This window comes from Watersipora subatra, chromosome 3, assembly GCF_963576615.1.
Source record: "Watersipora subatra chromosome 3, tzWatSuba1.1, whole genome shotgun sequence".
Lineage (NCBI taxonomy): Eukaryota > Metazoa > Bryozoa > Gymnolaemata > Cheilostomatida > Watersiporidae > Watersipora > Watersipora subatra.
Window position 1 is genome coordinate 37594884 of NC_088710.1, and position 24924 is coordinate 37619807.

The 24924-nt window shown below is 35.2% G+C and overlaps 1 protein-coding gene and 1 long non-coding RNA gene across 3 annotated transcripts in view; one reads left to right on the forward strand and one right to left on the reverse strand.

Annotated features, from left to right (window-relative positions):
* Positions 1-3754: 3754 nt before the first annotated feature.
* Positions 3755-7667, reverse strand: LOC137390192 (uncharacterized). Of its 2 annotated transcripts, XR_010978098.1 has the most exons (3): positions 7520-7667; positions 6881-7129; positions 3755-4867 (listed from the first exon to the last, which is right to left on the reverse strand). It is a non-coding gene; the product is annotated as an uncharacterized lncRNA (long non-coding RNA). The 2 variants fall into 2 exon arrangements; XR_010978097.1 differs by lacking the exon at positions 3755-4867 and having other exon boundaries at positions 6536-7129.
* A 2274-nt stretch (positions 7668-9941) lies between these two features.
* LOC137389789 (calcium-dependent protein kinase C-like) overlaps positions 9942-24924 on the forward strand; it is an 84126-nt gene continuing 69143 nt past the window's right edge. Inside the window, exons 1-4 of the mRNA XM_068075888.1 lie at positions 9942-9980; positions 11552-11708; positions 12664-12698; positions 23476-23558. Coding sequence (XP_067931989.1) covers positions 11569-11708; positions 12664-12698; positions 23476-23558 — 258 coding nt within the window. The 5' untranslated portion in view covers positions 9942-9980; positions 11552-11568. The remainder of the gene's footprint in view (positions 9981-11551; positions 11709-12663; positions 12699-23475; positions 23559-24924) is intronic.

Below are 24924 nucleotides of genomic sequence, written 5' to 3' on the forward strand. Positions count from 1 at the left end.
TCCGAAAAGTACGGTGCATGCACTTGATAGTTTTCATTGAGAAAGTTGGTAGGGACAGGCGGTCAGGAAGCTACGACGCTGTGTCTCACATGATAAGTCATTAAACTTACATCTTAAATTAAAATACATCTTAAACTTAAATCTATACGTTTCTTCTATGGGTGAACTTAATGTAACAATGTGGCTGTGCTTGAAGCATATCACCTCTGTTCATCAAATCTGTGAGTGCTCTACAAAACATTTCAGTTGTAGAGCCAACCTTGTTTTGGCTATCCCCAACACAAACTAGGATCAGGGTTGGAAATATGGTCAGTTATGGTTGGTGTCAATAACAACATAACATCAAATCTAATTCATATAATAATCTACTGGAATCTAGTAGGCAGATCACATGACAAGAAAGCAGTAAAGAAAAGCTAATAACTTATTGAGTCGAGTCTGAGTGTTTCCTCATGTTAGATCTTCAGTTCAAATCATGTTATTTTGCCTTGATTGATTGATAAATCATCAAGATCATCAAATTAAAACGAAAAAACAACAAGTTACAATTGACTATTTAATCCCGTCACATGTAAAATTTGGTCAGTGATGAAATCTGTCAGTTGCTTGGAATTAATTGTCAGTCAATAGTGATGGAATCATCATATTAATATGGACATCGTTCTTGATATTCAATGACAATGAATTAATGGCTATCATCGTGAATGAACGAAGTCTTATATATGAGCAATCTTTATTGTGGTCAATAGTCGTATTTTACAACATGTTTTCCTAAAGGTACCACAGCAAGTAAAGTAACTAAAAGGCAGTGTACTACAAAAAAATAAAAAAGAATGCAAAGAAGCTATAGTCTAACTAAAAAACTAGTGAATAGTCTAACTAATATAATAATGTTGGAACTGAAAGCATAAAATATGTAAAACGCAAGCTTGAGGATTGATATGAGTATTGTTTAAACAAAAAGTCAACAAATAATAGCTCTGTGAAAATAGTATGCACATCTATGACAACAAATTTCTAGTTATGAAACATGTAACAACGTGTAATATAAAAATGTTAAAATAGATAAGGCTATATGGTGAATGGTATTATTGGTCAGAGGATAGTAGGTGTAGCTTGAGTTTTGTTTTAAAATATTGCAGAGGAAGAGTGCTTAAATGGGTGCAGAGGTTATTAAATGAATTTATCAGGTTACTGTCAAGTTTGTTGTGGTTTAGGGCACTAGGTAATTTAAATCTGGTCCTGGTTTTGTGACCATGGTTTACGGTTTGAAGGCTATAGCTGAGATATTTAGGGCAGTTATTGTGGAGTATTGAATGAGCAGTGAGGCAGGTAAAGTACTGCGATAGCTTAGATAAGGGAAGAACACCTGTAGTGCTTGTTATTAAGTGTATTTGAAGCGCAGTAAGTATATGTCTTTCGTAAATTTTAGAAAGTATAGGAAGTACAGATATGGGTCTATAATTAGATAAATTATTTTTATCTCCACCCTTGTGTAGTGGGGTAACTATATCAGTTTTCCATAGTTCAGAGAAAGTTGCTCTATGAATGATATCTGTGAGCGGGATGATTATGAATGGCAGTGATATGCGAAGAATTTGAATTAAGATATTGTCAATACCTGTAGCTTTGTCTGAACGAATGCGATGCAGTATGTTTACTACGTTGGTTGTATGTATAGGCGAAATAATATCTGAAGTATGTGAATAGCTATGCGAACTAGGGAGTCTAACTGCATTCGTTTTTGATATTTAAATTTTTAGAAATATTGACAAAATGTTTATTAAATGCATTACCCAACGAGCGTTCAGGGCTATCAGTTTCTGATGACATATCCGGATTAGTGTTGTTTTTGTTTATGTTGCGCATAGCTTGCCACAGCTTCTTGGTTTGCTTAGCTTTTGACTCTGAAACTAAGTTAGAAATATAAAGTGTCTTTTTTTTACATACTAGATTTGTTGTGTAATTTTTCTGTGTTTTATATTCATTTCATAACTGCTGACTTCTAAGTTTATCTCTCTTTTCCATATTTTTCAGAATTTCACTGTCCAACCAGGGAGGAAGAGTTGAGGACTTGACAAATCTGGTCTTGATTTTTAAGTGATGCACGATAATGGAGTTTAGTTTAGAAGTAAGTGAGTTAAGCATAGTCTCAACGGAAGGTGATTGCTGATTGGTTAAAAGTTAGCCAGTCAGCTCCTTTTAATTCTTCTTGACAAGCTTGACTTGAGAAGCTTTACCAGTCAGAATAAGTTAGTCTTTGACGTGTTTTAGGTCCTGTAGTTGAGGTGCATCTTACGAGATGCAAAGATTAGATAATGGTCACTCATACCAGTTTTGAATAAACCTGATTGATGAATGTTATTTGGTTTTGTTGTGTATATTACATGTAGGTCAATAAGTGTTTGAGATTTTTTCTGGACTCAGTGTTTTGAACGCCTATATAATATATATACACTCTATACGGTCTTCAGTTTGATTATAGAAATAATTAGTTCTGCTTACTTAGCAATGGTTGTAAATAGTTCCAAATGGTTGACCTTATAATGGTCAACATGTTCAGTTACTGTTTTTATTTGTTGAGATGATAGAACTGCTAAATCATTTGAAGTTAGCAGCTCAGGCACGCAGTGCACACAGCACATGCATGCCTGAGCTACTAACTTTGCTGAGTTTGCTTAGTAATGGCAGCTTGGGCCGCCATTACTAAGCAAACTGGCAGGTTATGACGTCCTATTGCAATTATCCAATCACAGTCTGTGAAATTCCTTGTAACAATGGTAACATTGATAGACTTGTATATTGCTCCTTCGCCCGTTGATGAGGATGTAATTTAAGCATGAAAGTATATGAGAAATGACATTACATAGTGCAACCAGACATTATATAAATGTTGAGGAATTCAAAACTCAAACTCAAAAGTTGAGTAAGGGAATAACAACTCATAATTGAGTTACTGTGCTCCCAGACTATATACAGTATTACGTCGGTAAAGGGTTTCTACTTTCTACTACGTTTTCACCGACAAGTTGGCTGTACACACTGAATTATACTACCCCTGGAACGACCAAGGTCATTTATCACTTACCAGCATAACAATTTGAACGCCATCTTGGTCCATGCTACATGGTCAGGCCCCCTTTATAGTAACTTAGCAACATTGTACAGCATTTAATCTCAATGAGCTTGTGAGTGCTTTTATCCATCCCAAATCTTAATCAACCAAATTTTAATCTTATCAAAGTCAAGATAAAGATCTACATATTCATTCAACCTATGTATCAAAGTCTAGCTAAAGATCTGCAGATTCATAGGCTATAAGTTTTTGTTGTAGATGGCTATTGGTCTGGTTTCAACAATAGGCAGACAACTCTATATGGGCTAAATATAATTTGCATTTTTTATCAACAGATGTTTCCGCTGGATTTAAGGGTATCATTGGCACTGCTCGCCTTACCAGCCCAGTGAACTTTAGCTTTAAAACCTATTGAGATATCTAATGAGAGATCGCAATAGTTGTTTACATCGCCAAGAGCAGAAAACTGGCCAAAACTGTTGTATACATTTGACTAAAATCTTGCAACCTACATTGCTTTGTTCGAAAAGTGGTTGGATTGGCCTCGAGCCTAGATTAGCTTTAGCTATTGCGCCAGTAGGTCCCAACACTCAATTTATCTTGATTTGTGTTATATTTATGTGTTATTCGTTGAAATAGACCAAAACCAAGTTATTAATCTTAACCACAGTATGCTTGACCACAAAATTTATTTGTGATTTAAAAAATAAATAATCTATGCATAGAAGATGAGCCAGATGCTCGGATGCTAATACAATGTCTAATAGCATTATATATAAAATGTATATAATAAATTAAACAACTAAATGCCTTCGAACTGTACAAATTGTATGCATATATAAAGCAAACTATAAATCTTAATTACAGTATACTTGACCATCAAATTTGTTTGTGATTCAGAAAATAAATGATCCATGCATAAAAAATTAATGAGCCATATGCTCTGATGATCTTAATATAACGTCTAATAGCATTATAGTATATATAAATTATATAATAAATTGAACTACTACACGCTTGCAAACTGTACAATTTGTATGGGTATGCATAAAGAAGTCTTACAAATAAATACTAATGTAAACCGGCTATAGACAATCTACATGTATGTCACGTCGACATAACAGTTCACCGTCCTCTATATAATATGTTTTTTGTAGCATGATGTCTGATGTTCACTTTATGTAAATCTAGGTTTCTTAAGTTGGCAAAGTGGTGCTGTCTTAAATCAAAGTATGTTTCAACCACTAAAACTAGTAGTGAGAAGTGATGATTATCAATTCTTACAGAAGTGTCAGTACAAGGTTGCTTTAATTCAAATATAGAATCTGTTCGTGCAATCTCTTCTTTCACACACTTCAGAATCTTGGGATATTTCAAACATTGATTTGCTGATGTAGCAGCCTTCAGATACTCTTCGGTGCATAGAACAGTTGTTACAACACCATCAGAAGGAGAAATCAAGCCACCGTTGTTCTTAACTCTTAACAGAACATGAATATCATCATATTTGCTAACTTCCTTAGACTGAATTAGGGAGAGTCTACATTGCTCACAACGCAATTTTTATGCAGTTTTCTGACAAGCCAACCAGATTAAAGATGTGGTTGCATCAAAAAATTCGATTTAATGAAGTTAAGACCCATAAAAGGCTAAAACATCAGCTACAATTTGATGCCATTTTTGTCTTTGCAGACCAACCCTGTCCAGAGATATATGCGTTTGAATGTGGCCCTCTTTTAAAAAGCTCACGGTCCAGCGGGTGCTTCTTTCGTGACGTCACTAGTAATACATCTGAAAAGAAACCACGAGCGATAAATATAAGGTCGCTTCATTAGCCAATAATCAGCGCGAAATTTTTATATAGGTCGTAATAAATGTTATTACTCGTAAAACGCGTTGTCTGTGATCTCAAATTTAGGGATTTTACCCCATTATTAAATCTCATGGACATCGATATTTACTAAATTAATTAACATCGTTACTTTGATGAATTACTCGATTGACACGTTTTATTGGCAAACAACATAACTGTAAAAATTGCTGTGAAGTTACTACGAAGGTGACTCCGAGTTTTCTGGGCATCAGGTGGTTGAAGTTCTACGGAGGAAGATCGGAGAATGGAGGTAAATGTATCTTTTACTTTGAGTCTCCTATAGAGTTTCATGTTGAGTTTACATTCAGATTATATTTCTCTGTTTGAGGCTAAATTGTAATTTCCTGCGCGTGCGAGATACGTATGTACAGTGAGTTCTTGACGGCTTCTCTTTAATCCATAGCATCTAGCAATACAATGGCTTAGATTGATGAATATATTAAAGGTAATATTTTAGTACTCATTAATACATGTACAAATTAATAAAATTATAACTTTTTGCTATCACTAATCATCGTTTTATATTCTTTTATTGGTTCACCTAGCTACATTTGCTTCAATTTTTCTGTGGCAGTTGTATCTAGTAAATTAGATTTATGATTTGACTTTAGATGTCCACTTTTCACTTGTGGAAAGTAAAGAAAATCGATTGATCAATGCAAATCTTTAACTTCCAGAACCAAAGCTTCGAATCGTTGGCTTGGCGTACTTGTGCCTTTGTTAAACATTTATTCGTTTTTAAAATTACACTCGCAATCTATCAAACTCCCAATTGGAAAGCTTTTAGTAGATACGCTTTAGAATGACATATCTATGAATGGCATATATTTATTGCATTTGTTTTACTGATTACAAGAAGTTTATGTCGTCCCACCAGCTGAAGCAGCTTTGTCAGTGTGGAAACTGCCATAAAGGGGAAAGAGAGACTTGAATGTGTGCTGCATAAACCATGTTTTGTTTGAGTTTGCTGCAGTAGATGAATTTGTCTTATTGTATCAGCTAAAACTATGTGAGTGGCCACGACTTGATGAATATTTTTAATATAAGCTTTATGCCGAGATGAAAATTATTTTGCTTGTAAAAGTTATGTAATAAAATAATATTGTTGAAGATAATGCAAAACATGATTTGCAGAATATTGTAGTGAATTGGATACGGTATATGGATGTCCGCAGAACTAGAGAATGTGAGTTCAAATCCAGTTTGCAGCAGATTTCTTATTCTTAAAACTTTATCCCTATGTATATTCTTTTCAAAGACGCAGCTTGCTTATTTTACTTACGGTAGTAAGAAACTAGTTTTCGGTGTGGGCAATGATATACAGCCCCGCCCCAGGATAGGCGACGGGCATAATGTGGGCGGGGCTTTTGGGAGGCTGTACATATATCGTTAGTGTGGGTAACGGCGGAACCGTGCTGATACAAAGACCTTTTTCTACATAGTTCGCTTGACAGAATTACCGTAGACCGGTAGAATTAGTAGTCGGTACTCAAATGTTTACACAGCAACTGGAGAAAGTGAGTAAGACTAATTTTCAATATTCGTTATTTGAGGCCTTTGAAACATTTATAATAATGTATCTGTAGCGGGATTTAAAATTTTATTCTAACCAACATGAACAAATACAAAATAAAATATATACCAATAGAGCCGCGTAAGACTACACTTTTATCGCAAATCGCCGATGTGAATACGAGATATATTGACAGATAAATCAAGCGTGACACCATTTTGGGCAAGTCTGGGCATGTTTTTTTTGCCTGAGGGTTTTTACCGCGATCAGATTTTTTCGATTTTAATCTTCAAATATTTTGGCAATGAGATCGCCTAACACAACAAACAACATATCAACTAATAGAGAAAAAAAATGCTTTCTTTTAAGATCAACTCAAATTTGACGCAACCACATCTTTAATATACAGCAATGTTACCAAGACAAGGATGTGATGTAATGCTTAGCATTCCTTTGGGAAGCATAGTTTGTCTGTCAATAACATCTTCAACATAATCTTCACTACCAACAGTTGGTGGCACATAGGTAGTAGAAGCTTGTAACAATGCGGTGTCATCCATAGATCTGACATTACCAGTAGCTCCTGGTGTAACACTACATCTTGTAACCAAGCGTCTAAAGATATGCCAGAACTGCTCTACTTATGGGTTGTTGTTGTTCCAGACTCCTGAAATAATAACAGTTGTTTTTTTTTTGCAATTGGAAATAAAATGGAAATGGTGGTAAAATATGGACTGAATAATAATGATTTTTATAAGAAAATTGTTAGGCAGTTAAGGTATCAGCCAAAATGTCCCCATTACAATCAGACATACCAAGAAAATAGATAGCAATATATGAATTAATTATATGTAGGTTTTGGCGCCATTATCTTGAAGCTTGGTGATATCATTTTTTGTATCATCCTTGATTTGGCCCACTTGATGTATTTTGCTTGAAAGCAGCGTGTGGTCTGAAAAGCTATATCCAGCAGGTGAAACCACATACTGTAAAGAGTAATATGTGCGTTTTCAGCTATACTTGAATGAGATGAATTAACAAGCACTGTACTACATACCTCACTTCCGCACAGCATTAAAGAACAATTCTAGATGGTCTTGTGAGAACTTGTACATCAGCAGGTAATCTAAATGATCAGACTTCAGTAGCTTCTCAACTAAAGTGAGCACTACATCAACAGCACACACCAATCCAGTAATGCAAGCATGCCTACAAACAAACCACCAAAATATGTCAATACATAAACATTGTTCTTTTTTGTACTGTACAATACGGATGCTCAAATAGCGGCCTGTGGTCGCCCACTATCAAATTTACCGTGGTCCACCTTACAAGGTCTCCCAAAAATTACTTTTTGCACATATTTGGAATGCAACCCATTTTAGACTGGTTTGTAAAGCTTTATAATGTAGAGTATTTCTCTATACAAATGGCGCACATAATCCGTATTTCATATTCACTAAAGACAACTAAACATAATTTGTTATTGACACATGGATGTAATTGTAAAATGATATAATATATATAGTTATAGAAATACAATAATGTTCTTAAACTCATATACAACTTCAGTTCATATCATCATACACTTTGTGGCCTACCGAAATTCTCAAATATTAAATATTGCCCTCAATTAAAGACATTTGGGCACCCCTGCTGTATATTAATATAAGTTAATGCAGGCTTATAACAATTATGCACTAATATCGTACCACACTACATGATGCAGCTGCTAGTCTAGAAAAATAAAAAGCAAAACAATACACAGACAAATATCATAAACTAGAAAGGGGAACAATAAACGAAGAATATTTAACCATAGAAACAAACTGAAATATTAAAAAAAAAGACTATATCAGGTCACCAAACAATAAATCATTACCATAATATTACGTGCCCAATTCTGATTCGATCAAAAATTTGAATTAGTATTTCAGTCTATTTCAACCATAGCGAAGAGATAGGAAGCGAACAGCAAAACAAGCAACGATTTCAACAAAAAATGTAGTAAGCCTACCGCCTAGTGTTGTATAACAGTGTATCATCAATTGTTTTCAAACTCATTAGATAAGTCTTTGTGTCTAGTAAAAACGGAGTTAGACACTCTATACTAAACAACCGTATAAGCCGTTTATAGTCACGGCCTGCAACTGACTGACTATTGAGTATATCAAATAGTCTATTAACTTTCTGCAGAAACACAACAAGAAACCACATTTACTAACATTGGCTGAATTTTAATATCTACAACTTCTATAAGTTAATCTACATTATTCCAACTGTGATCACACTGCCATGCACGACATCAAAATTTCCAATAACAAATCTTTGCAGTATCAAATTGCAGTTACACATGGGAAAATAGACTCACAAGCACTAACCTGAATGAACCCAACTGTGGCATCACAGTCTTAAAACTGTGGCAAATATAACTCAAGTTTTCAGGGTAATTAGAGAATCAGTCACTGATGCAGATAACACCTGGGTAGCAAGAACAACCTATAAAAGTTACAAGCATACAGATAAGCGCACTAGCTAAGCTAAATTGCCTAACCAGCTGCTAACGAGCTACTAACCAGCTACTAAAAAGAAACTAACCAGCTACTACTAGCAAGCTACCACTAACCAGCTGCTAGCAAGCTTCTAACCGGCTACTAGCAAGCTTCTAACCAGCTACTAGCAAGCTTTTTTCTAAACAGCTACTGCTGTACTAGTGCAGGAAAAAAACGCTAAACTCAATTGTGAAATGATATATCATTAACCCTCGTGTTTCAGGGTTGTCGTAGCAGTATCAATTAATGTCAAAACACTGATTTTCAGATGATAAATGAGTTTTTTTCTTGGGATAACTATGACCCGCTCATTTACTAACTAAAACCGGAAGCCAATGAGCAGTTTTAAAGATGGGCGCTCAACTTGTGGCACGGAAGTTCACTGGTTCATATAGGCCAATGTCAATCCAGTGGTAGTATAATTCAGTGCCAGTACCAGTTTCGCTCAGGCTACCGCTATTTCATAAGCTACGGAAAACTAGACTCCGTTGACAAGAAGAAATTTATGAACTATGTAAAAATTGCTCAATTGTAATAAAGAAAACAACTCCGTTTTTAATTTCTACACAAATAATCGACCTTTTAACGAAGCCAATATACGGTACAAAGTAGTATATACATATAGCCCGTTCTACTCTTTGTCCGTGATACAATTACGTTTGTGGCTAAGAAACAGCACTTGCTCATCGACATCTCAAGTGAGAAGTACAGTTACTTCTAGAGTTTTTACTCTTACTGCGTACCTCTGTTATAAAAATATTCGCTTTTCGTGACCTTAGATATGTTCAACCTTAGTACAGATCCTTGTTACACTTACGGTCGACTTCCAAAAAAGCTTCCGCAAATACCAAACGTTTGAGTGTCGAGCTAAGTTTTACAACTCAGGTTCATTAAATAAGTGAGCCTTTTGCAGAGATTGGAATAAGTTTTTTTTTATCAGTAGCGCTTGCTATAAATTATATTCACGTATGTTAATTAGGGAATATTTGTAAAATGTTTATTACAATTGTGATAAAATTATACGACTGACGGCTTTATGGGTTAACGAATTGCGCTGACCAAATGATTTCGATTCACAAACCATGATTTAATTGCGCCAAAATTTTCTCTTACACAAAACACACAGTATTAACGTATATTAAGTGATAAATTGCGTTGAAGCTAGAATAAAAATACTCTAACGTGTGGTAAATGCCACTGTTTATAGGTGCACAATTCGATAATCACAATTTTGGCAAAAGGCTGATTAATAGTCTGACTTTTAATTAGTGAGGTTAGTTTTGGTACGTTTACGCAGTACTATTTGGCTGGTAAATATGCTAAAAAGTTATTCTGTTGTTTCACTTTTTTTCTTCTGAAATTGTTCATTGGTTAAAAGGTGAAACAGTGTAAGTTGTTTGGGCTCAATCAGTTAATGAGACAATTAATGCTCTTTTACCAACTGTTGCTAAAATTAGCGTTAAATGTGGCACGGCAAAAAATTGATGTAATTGGCTCTGAATACTTTATCTTTTGCCTTATTGAACGTGTAACCATAAATTAATTCATTTTAATCTTTTCTGTACTTTTCTGTTAGCCATTATTAATCTGTGTTCTTAATAGCATATTTCCTAGGCTTAAAGACATCAACTCCGAGAACTTTTTATTTTGTGTATTGCTTTGTGTAAACCTTTGCAAGTCATGAACTTTGCAAGCTATGTATTGAAGCTACTACTCTTTGATCTGCTTGTATGTGCTAACAATTGCATATGTGTGTTTCTTTACTACATCCAATTCATCAGAAGGGTTTTCGCTGGCATTACGACTAAGGGACTCATCATTCAAAATTGCTTAGTCTTGTTCTGATGAAGCGCCAGCACAAGACATGGAAAAATAATTTTTGCTGTTAAGTCCAGTTATGTAACGACAAATTGTAGTCCAGTCGTCAATTGTCTCCATTTTTCATTGACCAATAGCATAGACTTGTTAAATTATATCTGGTGTTTAAATTAGACACTAGCAACACTTGGCATTTCTCTCTGCCGCACAGTGCTCTGTATAACGTATTGATTTCTTAGACTGCTTTCACAATGACGCTGTCGTGTGTGTTTAAAAGCAGTAACTGCCATTTGGTCTTTTTCAATATGTTCTGTTAGTTTGTCTAGTCAAGCCATTGACAATAGTACAGCCATTGACAGGTGAATAGGATGTTCATTATCTAGTGGCTTCAGCTCTAGTACTAATACATACCTAAGTTCTAGTACATAAACATGAATTTATCAACATGCTAAATGTACATAAACATGAAGTTATCAACATACTAATTGTACATAAACATGAATTTATCAACATGCTACATGTACATAAACATGAATTTATCAACATGTTATATGTACAGAAATATATGGACAGACTGTGACATTTATGTTGACATTATTGCGCTATTAAAAACTATAAACATACGGTATAAGCTATAGCTATAAACTCGCTTACAAACTCAGCAGCAGCTTGCGGAGCGTAAAGTGATAATTATCTACATATATATTACGTTTACTCAGTCAAGTTGCCTGCAGACATGGAAGATATTGGTGATGGACAATTTCATCGTCGCGGAGCTCTTCGTCAAAAAAATGTCTTTGAGGTGAAGAACCACAAATTTGTAGCACGTTATTTCAAGTCACCTACATTCTGCAGTCACTGCAAAGATTTTATATGGTGAGTGTGTTCATACTTATAGATATTCTTTCATAAAAATACTATAGCATAATCTGAGATTAGGTTTGATTATTGCAGCTGTTATCACATTTGGCCATGTTCGCTAGTAACTCGTCAGGTGCGCGCAGACATACAATCAACAAATCCTGATTGTATTTTTAAAAGCGTGCTTTGCCAAAAAGCTATTTTTGTAACATTAAAGAAAGTTAGATAAAATTACTATTGAGCAATTTCTTTCATTTCTGGGATACGTTTCTATTACTGTTGGTTTTTTGAAAACTTACACTTTATTTCCGTATTTTATTATGGAGCATGAAAGTTCCCTTGTCAATCTTTGGTACATTATCGATTTTTCCTGTTGTTGAGAATTTCGTTCTTTAAAACAATAGATTGTGGGAATGTGCCATTAATTATAGGTGGGTGCTATCACTGTGGAGACTGTAATTAACTAACAATAGATTGGGTAGGTATGAAATCAATGATGGGTATGCATTAGCATTCTGATGACCACATATGGTAAATATGGTGAATTTGCAGCATTATAGCGATAATACCGAATTTGCTAATGACTACACTCTAAAGTAGAGTATAGTCTGAACAATTTCTAGCTGAATTTTTACTGGTCTGCATTTGCCACAATCTCTCACCATTTATACCTATATGAAGTGAGCGCTAAAATGAGCGCTTTTCACTACGTAAAATGATTATTCTGCATGTGAATATACAAAACAAACTAGTCTTTAACGTAATAAGAGTTTGTCTGTCAGTCCAAAGCCACTGTTGGAGATTAGGAAAATAGATTGCATCATACAGAATTTTAACTTGTTTGTATAATGACATACCTGCATCAAATTGATTAGTCACTGAGAATAGTCTAGCCTAATAGAACTACGTAGAGCTAGAATTTTTTATTATTGTGTTTGTACTTAATGTGATATTTTTCATCATTTAACAGGGGCGTATTTGGAAAACAAGGTTACCAATGTTTAGGTAAGTACTCACATCTTAGTAAAAAATATTTATGACAGAGCATGGTAGGAGGAAGTTTGTAATAGCATAATTTCATGAGTAAAGGTGCTATGCTGGATATTTGCAATTCATATCTTTAAGCGTTGCGATTATTTTTCGTTGGTTAGATCTACGGTATGATAGATCTATGGTATGATCTATGGTATGATCTATGATATGACCTATGGTATGACCTATAGTATGATCTATGGTATGACCTATGGTATGATCTATGGTATGACCTATGGTATGATCTATGGTATGACCTATGGTATGATCTATGGTATGACCTATAGTATGATCTATGGTATGACCTATGGTATGATCTATGGTATGACCTATGGTATGATCTATGGTATGACCTATGGTATGACCTATGGTATGACCTATGGTATGATCTATGGTATGACCTATGGTATGACCTATGGTATGATCTATGGTATGACCAATGGTATGATCTATAGTATGATCTATGGTATGACCTATGGTATGACCTATGGTATGATCTATGGTATGATCTATGGTATGATCTATGGTATGACCTATGGTATGATCTATGGTATGATCTATGGTATGACCTATGGTATGATCTATGGTATGATCTATGGTATGACCTATGGTATGACCTATGGTATGATCTATGGTATGACCTATGGTATGATCTATGGTATGATCTATGGCATGATCTATGGTATGATCTATGGTATGACCTATGGTATGATATATGGTATGATCTATGGTATGACCTATGGTATGATCTATAGTATGATCTATGGTATGACCTATGGTATGACCTATGGTATGACCTATGGTATGATCTATGGTATGATCTATGGTATGACCTATGGTATGATCTATGGTATGATCTATGGTATGATCTATGGTATGACCACAGCTCAAGCAATAAATCACTCGGATTGTGTTTACTTTCTTATCTATGAGTCTGTGTTTTACCGTATGTTTATATTCTGCGCTTGTTTGACAGAAGAAAATTATATTTTATTTTCTATTGGCCATCATGATTAAGAGACAGCATGCATGAACATCATTACAAAAAATTGACAGCACATTTTTTATCCCAACCAATCACATGTATTTACAGTTTGTGGTTAGTTAGACTCAGCAGCAACTCCAATAAAATAGCATTTTGGGAAGGCTTGATTCTTGTATTGGTATTATAACTGTTTCTTCAAATTCAGGTCTTTCATTGACAATACCCGCAGAACTGTTCATACGCCGAAGAAAGGTTTTAAAAAGTATAAAAAAGTTTGCCATTTGTATCAATAAGTTCTCTAATGAAATGTGGTGCATGTGATGATAATTGCAATACCTTAATAAATAATAATATCCAGTGGAACCTCGGTTCTCAAACATAATCCGTTCCAGAAAGTTGTTTGGAAACCCAGTTTTTCGAGACCAGAAACAATTTTTCTCATTAGAATTAATGTATGTAAATTTTAATCCGTTCCAAGTCGGGAAAACAACTTCGATGAAGTATTTTTTAACATTTTACACCATTAACTGTACTGTATACTGCATACTATCAATAAAAGCGGGTAAATATAAATCGTGTTTGATTTTATTAAAAAAATTTCTATCTATGATGATGGAAAAACAAAAAGTAAACATTTCGTATTTTTTGCTCTTACAACATTGGAATTATTAAAGGTTAAGATACCATACCAAAAATTGTGAAAATTGATAATAAAACAGCAAAAAATGCAACAGATCAGTTACATCAAAAATCGTAGGAAAAGGAAAATATAAACAGCAATGGTATATTTACTTCACGTATTTGAAGGAGAATCCTCCTCTAAAACAATTTAGGGTAATTCGACTGGATGATTTGTCTCCCTAGAAAATCTCTTCAGTAGAGGAGACGTCATCCCAGATGGTTCCTCCGTTTTTGTAAAGAATTTATGAAGCGTAACTTGCTTCTCCTTTTGTTAATGAATGTTTCCTCACTGTTGCCGGCGCTGTTCCGAAGGTTTAATTTTAAAGCGCATATTTCGGTTTGGTCGAAAACCGAATTTATGTTCGAGATCCGAGCCAAACAAAGCTGAAATTTTTTGGTCGAAAACCGAGTTGGTCGAAAACCGGAGCGTTCGAGAACTGAGGTTCCACTGTAGACTATCCAATTTCATCTCCTTCAATAAGCATATTCTTGTTGGAGCCCAACAAATACATACCGATTAGTTTTAACTTTATCTGTAACAATTTCAATTGGTTTGAGACAACCACATACGATATATATGATCTGTATATGATCTGTATATGATCTGTATATGATCTGTATATGATCTATGTATGATCTGTATATGATCTGTATATGATCTGCATATGATCTGCATATGATCTGTATATGATCTGTATATGGTCTGTATATGATCTGTAACTCTGCATAGGCATCATTATCAAGTTAATACAGCTATTACTATCATGACTCTATCCTGACTCTAGCATGGAATACATGGAATGCTAGTCATGTAGACTGCACTGAACGCATGCGCCAATCATACTAGACACAAAGTTTCACACACATACTCTAACATTATTTGATCGGCCGTAGAATGTTGGCCTACTGAAATATTCCCACAAGATCATTTAGAGCAGTCACTCGTCTCTTGTATTTAATGCAAAATAGTTAGAGTGTTTGTCATTACCCGCATTACTTTTATTTTGGGCATTTTTAAATGCTAAAAAGTGCACCTAGCTCTAATTGAATAAACCTATGTGTCTTGACGATCAAGGGCCTTTTTTGGATTCCCTGTGCACGGTGGGTTGATCAATGAAGCACGGAACAAGTTTTAACATTCAATCGCATATCCCTTACATTTGTAGAAGAATTACGGTAGATTTTGCCTTCGTTGAGCTACATGAAATTACCTTGCGTTAGTCACTTTTAGTAAATAGGTGTATGCTTGTTGATGCATCATTACGGAGCTGGTAGCTAGGATAAGCTTGTCTTATAACGCAGTGCGTGCGTCTTATTCAGTGTATGCTAATAATGTTTATTGTATTACTTTGTTGATCATCGATAGAGTAATCACTGTGCTGATCACATAATGCTGAAAGCAGCATGTTTAGGATAACTTTAATTTCTTGGATGTACTTGTAACTAAACAAATGCTTTTGCCTCATTCCACGATAGCTTTTGATATTTTATCACATGAAGCTCTCTGGGTTCCAAAAAGGGTAATAAATGTGTACTAAATAAATACAAACACGTCTGTTTTGTTCTGCTCGTCTGTTTTGTTCTGCTCGCCATCTGTAATGCATTCCTAACCTAATAGTGCTAGCATCAATACTTTAGCCTATAGAGCTTCATTATATCAGCCACGTTTGTTGGTTAGAGTTGTTATAAACCTAGGACTAAGGGTCTCAACGGCATATCTATCCATATCTATCGTAAAAATGCCATTATTTTATACAGTCCACCATTCTAAGCCCCCTGTTTAGCTTGTGCCATGCCACAGCTTCTAAAACTAGTCTAAAACTAGTGTGCAATATTCCTTGCTCTAATCAATACTAGAAGAGTTTACTTGATGGCTTGGATGCATTGGTATTGAATAGATCTCAACAGCTCAAATAGATACCTTGGTGCATACACATTTCTCTTCCTCCTTTTCTCCTGCTAGTACCTCCTTTCAGTCATTTGTTGTTCATTTTGTGCCCCTTTACTTGTATTACATAATTCATTCCCTCGAAAAACAATTTCTTGTTTCTAAACAGTGAAGTGAATTTGTTGTATATGTCTTGCAGCTAAACAAAACATAATAACTAGCATATGTTTGCAAGGTACTCATTGCATTATCTATTGGTCCTGGTAATAGCCTTTGAGAGTTGAGATGCATTTCCTGTGTAGACAAGACCATATATTGATGATCTTAAGGTTTGGGAGTTGTAACACATGTCCCATGTAGACAAGTACATGGATTGAACGTCTTAAGGTTTAAGAGTTGTAACACGTGTCCCATGTAGACAAGTACATAGATTGAATGTCTTAAGGTTTGGGAGTTGTAACACATGTCCCATGTAGACAAGTACATAGATTGAACGTCTTAAGGTTTGAGAGTTGTTACGCATGTCCCGTGTAGATAAGACCATAGATTGAACATCTTAAGGTTTGAGAGTTGTAACACGTGTCCCATGTAAACAAGTACATAGATTGAATGTCTTAAGGTTTGAAAGTTGTAACACATGTCCCAGGTAGATCAGTACATAGATTGAATGTCTTAAGGTTTGAGAGTTGTAACACATGTCCCATGTAGACAAGTACATAGATTGAATGTCTTAAGGTTTGAGAGTTGTAACACGTGTCCCATGTAGACAAGTACATAGATTGAACGTCTTAAGGTTTGAGAGTTGTAACACGTGTCCCATGTAGATAAGACCATAGATTGAACATCTTAAGGTTTGAGAGTTGTAACACGTGTCCCATGTAAACAAGTACATAGATTGAATGTCTTAAGGTTTGAAAGTTGTAACACATGTCCCAGGTAGATCAGTACATAGATTGAATGTCTTAAGGTTTGAGAGTTGTAACACATGTCCCATGTAGACAAGTACATGGATTGAACATCTTAAGGTTTGAGAGTTGTAACATGTGTCCCATGTAGACAAGTACATAGATTGAATGTCTTAAGGTTTGAGAGTTGTTACGCATGTCTCGTGTAGATAAGACCGTAGATGGAAGATGTTAAAGTTTGATTACATTCTATCAATGACTACAAGTACATCAATTCACTTCTAGTATTTTCGTACTTCATTATTTAATTTTTGAGAATTAAACTGCCCATAAATATTTTTGTATCCGAGCGATTGTGACTGGTGGTTCGACCGTTATATCACACAGACAAAATATTAGTCACCCGCATAAACGCATATATAATGATATATGGCCTAGTCATGGGCCTGCATATAATTGTATTTTATGAGGTCACGAACGCTAAACAAGGCCTCTTCATTGCTGCAGCTGCTAGGCATTGCTCGCAGCAGTCTTAACATCAAGCCAAGCGTATGAGCTTGCATCGAATATTTATGACCTTTTAATAATGGATGTAAGTCGGTTGCCATTTAATTAAACTGTGGAGCTGAACACAGCTGCTAGATTCACTTAAATGCTAACTCACCTAGCAATTATCTTGAAAATGGATGTCAGTAACATCACTTGGCATTCAAAATGCATTGGAAGACTGAAAAGGTATTTAGAGCAATAAAACGCCCTGTTTTTAGTGTCTTGCCTGATATGAAGACATTTACAGTAGCTCTTGCAATGCATTGGCCCCAACATGTCACTATGCTAGTAGTGTTTTTATTAACATTAGGCCTACAGGCCGTTTATATAGTCCTATCGATTGGGCAGCTTATATTACAGTTATGATTAACATAACTTGGACTGGACAAAGTCTAAACTAACATAGTTCATATATTTTCTATTATTTTCATATTTTTTATGTTTCTTTTGGGGCTAGAAGGTGTCCTACAAATACTCGATATAACTATATATAAATTAGAGTGGATAAAATTAAACTACCTTAACTTGTGTTTTATATTATTTTATATTATTTTTAGTTTTTATCACTTTTATCAACCTCTTCACTTTGACTTATAACACCACATCATTTCAAGAAACTGTAAAATTTAGCAATTGCGCCAGATGTAGTCAAATAATTGCATGACTTTGATGTACATGTATATTAAGTCGATTGTGTGTTGAGTTGATTGTATTGCGAGTTGATTGTATGCTGAGTTGATTGTATGCTGATTTGATTGTATGCTAAGTTGATTATATGCCAAGTTGATTGTATCCCGAGGCTGGACTGTATCAGCTATGGTAACATTCACTTTGGTTTTACAGGCTGGGACACACAGGAAAATAGAATAGAAATGTGATTTTTTTATTGCATTTGCATAGGTTGCATATTTTTACTTACTAGCTTTGCACAATTCGCTCAATTGATTTTAATGTTGAAAGCTCACTTGTTCTACAAAACATACATTTTCACTAAAAATAACTTGTCCATAAAATATATTTCTATGCTTGCCATGCCAGGCTTTATACCAGACAAACAAACAGCAGTCCCAGTCATTTTTCCAAGCCAGCAACACCTCAAAACACTCTTTGATAAAGCATTGTTTTCTGATTAGATAAGTCATGCTACCGTGCTACATCGGCTAACAGTTATACTATTGCGCTATGTGTTACATCGGATAATAGTTATACTACTGCACTATGTACTACATCGGATAACAGTTGTACTATTGCACTATGTGTTACATCGGATAACAGTTATACTATTGCACTATGTGTTACATCGGATAACAGTTATACTACTGCACTATGTACTACATCGGATAACAGTTATACTACTGCACTATGTGTTACACCGGATAACAGTTATACTATTGTACTATGTGTTACATCGGATAATAGTTATACTATTGCACTATGTACTACATCGGATAACAGTTATACTACTGCACTATGTACTACATCGGATAACAGTTATACTATTGCACTATGTGCTACATCGGCTAACAGTTATACTATTGTACTATGTGTTACATCGGATAATAGTTATACTATTGCACTATGTACTACATCGGATAACAGTTATACTACTGCACTATGTACTACATCGGATAACAGTTATACTATTGCACTATGTGCTACATCGGCTAACAGTTATACTATTGCACTATGTACTACATCGCATAACAGTTATACTATTGCACTATGTGCTACATTGGATAACAGTTGTACTATTGCACTATGTGTTACATCGCATAACAGTTATACTATTGCACTATGTACTACATCGGATAACAGTTATACTATTGCACTATGTGCTACATCGGATAACAGTTATACTATTGCACTATGTGTTACATCGGATAACAGTTATACTATTGCACTATGTACTACATCGGATAACAGTTATACTATTGCACTATGCACTACATCGGATAACAGTTATACTATTGCACTATGTGTTACATCGCATAACAGTTATACTACTGCACTATGTGCTACATCGGATAACAGTTATACTATTGCACTATGTGTTACATCGCATAACAGTTATACTATTACACTATGTGCTACATCGCATAACAGTTATACTATTGCACTATGTGCTACATCGGATAACAGTTATACTACTGCACTATGTACTACATCGGATAACAGTTATACTATTGCACTATGTGCTACATCGGATAACAGTTATACTATTGCACTATGTGTTACATCGGATAACAGTTATACTATTGCACTATGTACTACATCGGATAACAGTTATACTATTGCACTATGCACTACATCGGATAACAGTTATACTATTGCACTATGTGTTACATCGGATAACAGTTTTACTATTGCACTATGTGCTACATCGGATAACAGTTATACTATTGCACTATGTACTACATCGCATAACAGTTATACTATTGCACTATGTACTACATCGGATAACAGTTATACTATTGCACTATGTGTTACATCGCATAACAGTTATACTATTGCACTATGCACTACATCGGATAACAGTTATACTATTGCACTATGTGTTACATCGGATAACAGTTATACTATTGCACTATGTGCTACATCGGATAACAGTTATACTACTGCACTATGTACTACATCGGATAACAGTTATACTATTGCACCATGTGCTACATCGGATAACAGTTATACTATTGCACTATGTGCTACATCGCATAACAGTTATACTATTGCACTATGTACTACATCGGATAACAGTTATACTACTGCACTATGTGCTACATCGGATAACAGTTATACTATTGCACTATGTGCTACTTATTAAAAGCTGTTTTGTCGCATAACAATGTTTTTAGGAACCTGCTAACCATTTAAATTGACTTTTCAAAGCTCAAAACATAGGTCAAAGTCGTACACGTTTCCACAAAAAATGAACTTGATAATCCCTTGTCTATTAACATGTGTAAGTGTTGCAAAAAAATTTGGGAAGTCCAATATGTTTTAGGTAATTCAACTAGTGTATTTGTTATGCAACAAATACACTAGTTGATTGGTGTGTATTTAAAAAGCATGGTATATTGCCTCACAGCATTAGCCTATGTGACATTGGGAACATGACCGACACTCAAGCTGATTGTCTCAATTTAAAAGCCAGGAAAAACAAAAACAGTTATGTAATATTGTCGAGAAAAAAATGTGCTAGTATATTCCAACCTTGGTATGCTTTACCAAAGGATTCAATAAAGGGTGGCAATTATTGCGTTTGGGTTGGGTTGCATCACAATCTATCAGATTTCTAGAAAGCCCATGCTTTATTTTCAACCACAGACTATGCCAGTTAATAAGACGTTGCTTCTGACGTTTCTAATTAATTCTATCTTGAAAATAAATTTTGACGTTTTCATTTTTTCTCAGTCGTATATTTACAGTAATGTGACAAGTATTTTTTAGTAACATAACATAGTTACATATAGATAGATTACGTTGCCACTTTATAACACGCTTCTGAGAGTCATTTGGGCAGCAAGCTTGTTGCATTCAAAACTTCATTGCGATGTTTGTCATGTGTACTTCAAACTTCGTCACTGGTAATGATTTTGACGTCATATCACTGTTACCTTTAGAAATAGCTAAAACATGGCTTTTCGTGGCTAGCTTGACATCAAAATCAATTAATATTCATAACCATTGCTATTATACAAAGAACTAGTCATACAATCATGTTCTGCAGCAAACAGTTTTATTTGTGCCATTAATATCAGCTGCTGTTTTTACCTGCACCACTCATGGGCAATCTAAACCCAAACACCAGATTTGTAGTGAAATAACTTGAAGGCATGAAAGTGTACTTCTAATTATGCTACCTTCAAACTCAGAATCTGTTAGAACCTTTTTATTCTCTCAACCTCAGCGATGTACCATCAGATGCTACCTTTATTATAGATATTAGATTATCAAAAACAACGGTAGTTTATATGAATATACGTAATCCCGGAACAAGTAGACAGCAATTATACAAAGCATTCCTTAGCGCAATGAGTGGCTTTACAGATCCATTTTTGCTCTATCAAAACCTACTATCCTAGTTGGTTGGACTACAGGCTGGCTATGCGACAACCGAATCGAACCTTTCAAAGCGGAGATATTCAAGCTTAAGCAACCGCAGCTGACACAGAGCAACGCACAGATCATAGTTATACTCAAAAAATTATTTCGTTATAACTATTTCGTTTTATGCTCAACCAATACCATTTGCCGCTTTATGAATCACAGTTGAATCCATCATTTATGATTAAATAAAGCAAATAATGGATTTGTGAGAAATGGGTTATCCAATCAAACGCAAGCTCCAGATATGCCTTGTCAAACAAAATTGAGCCTAAACAAAGTCATTCAGTTGTAATCTTGTACGCTTCAGCTGCTTCTCCAACTTGAAATTTGTGGTATTCAGATTTTCGACTCGATTGCCATGTAAAAGTATCATCTTGTTTAAGCCTGGTTTCCCTATGAAAACGCAATGATCGTGCGCGGCCCAGTGATCGTATGCAATGCATTTCTTGGGCTGCGATGCAGTGTTTCCATATCGCGCGTATGCGTCATGCTTGCATTGGGCAGGGTGAGTAACTTCCTTACTTTTTCGTAAGAGTGACACATTTCTTCGGAAAAACAGTCCTCCGTTGCGATATTGCGCTGTCATGAAAACCAGGCTTACTCTTTCGTACGGGAGACCGATTTCTTCAGAAAACAACCCTCGGTTTGAATTGTGGGATAGGTTAAAAAGGTCGCGGGGTGTATTGTGGGATACATCATCGCGCGCACTCGTCGCAAGGATCCATTCTGTTGGATCCTTGCGATCAGCGTACGCACATTGCGCGATCGTCGTGCGTTGACGTTTCCATATCACAGCCGGCCTACGCACGACGTCGTACGCCTTGTTGCGCGCCTTGCGCTGTCATATGAAAACCAGGCTTTAATGTTCTTCCAAAATATCTTTCAAATCTAGTTCCTGACTCAGCTGCAATACCCCAGAGACTCTAACAGCAATACCGGGCGCAACAAATTCTTGTGCCGTTTAAAGTGTTGACCTTCTATCCAATAAAAGTTGGACCTCACTCAGTTCTTGTGCTGACTTCTGGCAGCTACTGGCGTCACTCCGACGTAGATTTCCATTTCATTGCGATAAGCTGGTTGTCTAAACGGGAAGCCATCTTAAGTGTGATCATCTACTCGGTATTGGTCAGTAACCTTAGCGTATAATATTATAATGTTGCAATCCAGCCTGAACAACCACAAGAATGTAGTAAATGCCTAACCCACTACTATCTACACCGGCACCGCTAGTATGAACAAACTGCTCAACTAATGCTGTGTGTTTCTTCTGAATATTGCTGATCAAAAATGCAAAATTAGTCAACAAATTTTAGTAGCTACTTGTGGCATGCTGAATCTCGGTGCCCTTTGCCTTTATATGTTTAACCATGTCCTAGCATGGTGAGGGGGAGCATGCGCAGAAGTCCGCGCAAAAGGCAGCCCAAACGGCAGCTTGATGCCTACCAAAATTAAACATATCGGTATCATACTATGTTTAAACTTCTGATGGTATGATATGGTATGATATGGTATGTAGCTTTGCTAACCTATTTTACAAAAGATTGAGACAATTATGTTTCAGCCTATGATGCTTACATTCACAAACATGGTATATGTATATATGGTAGGCTATATGACAACTATTTCTTTCTTTCACAGTATGTCTGTATGCTGTACACAAGCGATGCCATGATTTGGTTACATTTGCCTGTCCAGGAGCTGACCAAGGGACGGACACGGATGTATGTAGACAATACTACGCTGTTGTATATACCTTTTATTCTTAAATCACTGACTAATCAAAATCATCACATATACTTTTGCTAATATATATTTATATACAGTTATAGGTGTATTCATATACAGTTGTACTTGCGTTTACATACAATCGTATATGTATTTATATGCAATTGTACACATATGTATTTATATACAGTTGTACATGTATATGTATTTATATACCGTTATATATGTATTTATATACAGTTATATATATTCATATACAGTTGTACATGTATTTATATACAGCTATATATGTTTTTATATACAGTTGTACATTTACTTATATAAAGTTGTACATGTATTAATATACAGTTGTATAGATTATTTGCTCTAAATAATATTGTATGCACACCAGTTTCTTGCTCTGAATTGATCTCATAAGTTTTGAATTATCTGCATGCATTGTAGGTACTTTCTTAAAATCTAGCTTGTATGTAGCATAATGTAAATCTAGCTTGTGGTGTCACATAATGTAAATCTAGCTTGTGGTGTCACATAATGTAAATCTAGCTTGTTGTGTAACATAATGTAAATCTAGCTTGTGGTGTCACATAATGTAAATCTAGCTGGTGGTGTAACATAATGTAAATCTAGCTTGTCGTGTAACATTATGTAAATCTAGCTTGTGGTGTCACATAATGTAAATCTAGCTTGTGGTGTCACATAATGTAAATCTAGCTTGTTGTGTAACATAATGTAAATCTAGCTTGTGGTGTCACATAATGTAAATCTAGCTTGTGGCGTAACATAATGTAAATCTAGCTTGTGGTGTCACATAATGTAAATCTAGCTTGTGGTGTAACATAATGTAAATCTAGCTTGTGGTGTCACATAATGTAAATCTAGCTTGTGGTGTAACATAATGTAAATCTAGCTTGTGGCGTAACATAATGTAAATCTAGCTTGTGGTGTCACATAATGTAAATCTAGCTTGTGGTGTCACATAATGTAAATCTAGCTTGTGGTGTAACATAATGTAAATCTAGCTTGTGGTGTCACATAATGTAAATCTAGCTTGTGGTGTGACATAATGTAAATCTAGCTTGTGGTGTCACATAATGTAAATCTAGCTTGTGGTGTCACATAATGTAAATCTAGCTTGTTGTGTAACATAATGTAAATATAGCTTGTGGTGTCACATAATGTAAAGCTAGCTTGTGGTGTCACATAATGTAAATCTAGCTTGTGGTGTAACATGATGTAAATCTAGCTGGTGGTGTAACATAATGTAAATCTAGCTTGTGGTGTAACATAAGAGTGGTGTAATATGTTGTTTATATTGAAAAGGTTTTTTTAGAATTTGAACCAATTTCTTTTTGAACAGCT